Genomic DNA, 1923 nt, shown 5'->3' on the forward strand with positions numbered 1-1923 from the left:
CAAAGAGATCGGCAGTGGATGAGGGATTGTTCAAGCTCGCGGATATGAATGACTTCTTAGAGAGTGAGGATAAGAAGGATGCTGAGATAGCGGCTCGCAATAAGGTAATTTCGTGGCGCGTGACACTGAAGTATGCACAACACACTTTAATGAGTCAGGCTAAAGGCCAGGCGGGAGAGGACGAGGAAGAGGGTGATGAGGAGGAGAACGAGTGGGGTGATGACGATGAGTTCATGGACTTGGAGAAGCCACTTGAAGACGATGGTAGGCCTCTTTATGTGCCTTACAGTCTAGAGGATAGAGCGACTTTAGATTCTGAGGAGGTCGATAAGCTTATGTATAGTGATTTCTTTGATGCTCCGGAGGAGGGAGATGAGGTGACCGTAGCGGCAACCGCTCCTTTGAAGTGAGGGTTTGTTGGGTTGTTGATGCGGCTGTACGGTGTGTGGCAGATCATCGCATGAGGGGGAGGAATCTATGGGTGATGATGATGAAGAGGAAGAGGAAGAGGAAGAGGGTTTGGGCGGCTTCCAGGAGGGAGAGAATCTCGACGATGAGGAGGAAGCTGCACTCGAGAAGCAGTTGAAGGAGATGCAGGGGGAACTCACTGAAGGAGGAGAGGAGGAGGAAGAAGAGGATGGTACTGGTCGTTAGCGGTCGTTTTGTGCAATGATGGATGGTATTTAGAATCGGTGGTCGCGACTGATGATGAGGAGAAAAAGGCGTCTCCTGTTGCTGCTGCTGCTCCTCCTGTCGTGGAGTCGAGACGCTCTGAGACTTCTGCGTTGAAGAAGAGGATAGAGGAGATGGAGAATGAGATAGAGGAGATGGAGCGGGAACAGTTGGATGTAATGTGATGAGGACGATGATGTCGAAGTGGCGAAGGTGTGGTATGATGATAAATGGTGATGATTCAGGAGAAGCATTGGACGATGACAGGCGAGGCCACCGGCAGCAGCCGACCTTTGAACTCTCTTCTGGAGCAACATATCGATCTGCCCTTCTCCAAGTTGGCGGCGAGGAGGGCTGAGAAACAGTGGGAGGATGGAGGTAATAATAAAGAAAGCTGTAGGGAATTGGATTGCCTCGTAGTGGTTATGGACGATAGTGGATATCATCTGCAATTTGAATTTTGAAGTGGGGAACATCATTACGAAATCTGGAGGTCGGGGATCCACTTTCTATGAACAACGTGTGATGGACTACGCTCTTCCCGAGAAACTCTGTGGGAGTGAGATGAGAATCTGAAGTTGGGATTTTCTCTGCTCGAATTTGCTCAAGCTCGATTTGACGTTGTTTGAGGTGATGTCGTGATGGTTTCAGAAGAGGAAGAGGATGAGCTTACACAAGGCACTGCTGGGGCCTTCAAGATTGATGTGGATGCCATTATCAAGCAGAGGGTTGCTGATGAACTGTATGATGATGTGATCAAGCGTAGCGAGGAAGAGGTGAAGGAGTGGTATGGCTTTACATGGAGACCGATACGCTTCCCTCAGGTGCTGCGGCTAAAGGGTAGCCAAGAAGGTGATGATTCTGTGGAGACTCTAAACTTCCAAAAGTCAAGGTTGGGTCTTGCTGACGTTTATGCTAAGCAGTATGAGGCGGAGGTAGATGAGGGTGGTCCATGGGGGTGGCCAGGGTGGTGCTTGCTCAGATGCTAGGGCAGCAGACTGATGCGGAACTACAGCAGGACGCAGACCGGGTTGAGCTCAGGAGGCTCTTCGGTAAGCTCATGCACAAGCTGGACACTCTTACTAATCAGAACTTCACTCCTAGACCGGTATGTGAAGGGGGGCAGGAGAGGTCGCTAGTTGGCTGGACTCAGTGCTTGATTCGGCCTTGTCGAAGCAGCTAAGACGGTGATGCTCCGGCTATTCGGATGGAGGAGGCGTACTATTACGTGGCTGCTGGTGGTACTGAAGG

At 50.8% G+C, this 1923-nt stretch overlaps 1 protein-coding gene across 1 annotated transcript; it reads left to right on the forward strand.

The window, feature by feature from the left end:
- Positions 1–44: 44 nt before the first annotated feature.
- On the forward strand, positions 45–1855 carry Pmar_PMAR012232 (FK506-binding nuclear protein, putative; the record flags this gene model as incomplete). The annotated part of the gene is made up of 10 exons (XM_002769469.1): positions 45–104; positions 159–264; positions 313–406; positions 453–640; positions 688–848; positions 918–1050; positions 1324–1448; positions 1497–1607; positions 1655–1780; positions 1826–1855. The coding sequence occupies 10 exons, from the start codon at positions 45–47 to the stop codon at positions 1853–1855; spliced, it is 1134 nt and encodes a 377-aa protein (XP_002769515.1).
- Positions 1856–1923: the final 68 nt, after the last annotated feature.

The sequence above is a fragment of the Perkinsus marinus genome, assembly GCF_000006405.1.
Source record: "Perkinsus marinus ATCC 50983 genomic scaffold scf_1104296965680, whole genome shotgun sequence".
Taxonomy (NCBI): domain Eukaryota; phylum Perkinsozoa; order Perkinsida; family Perkinsidae; genus Perkinsus; species Perkinsus marinus.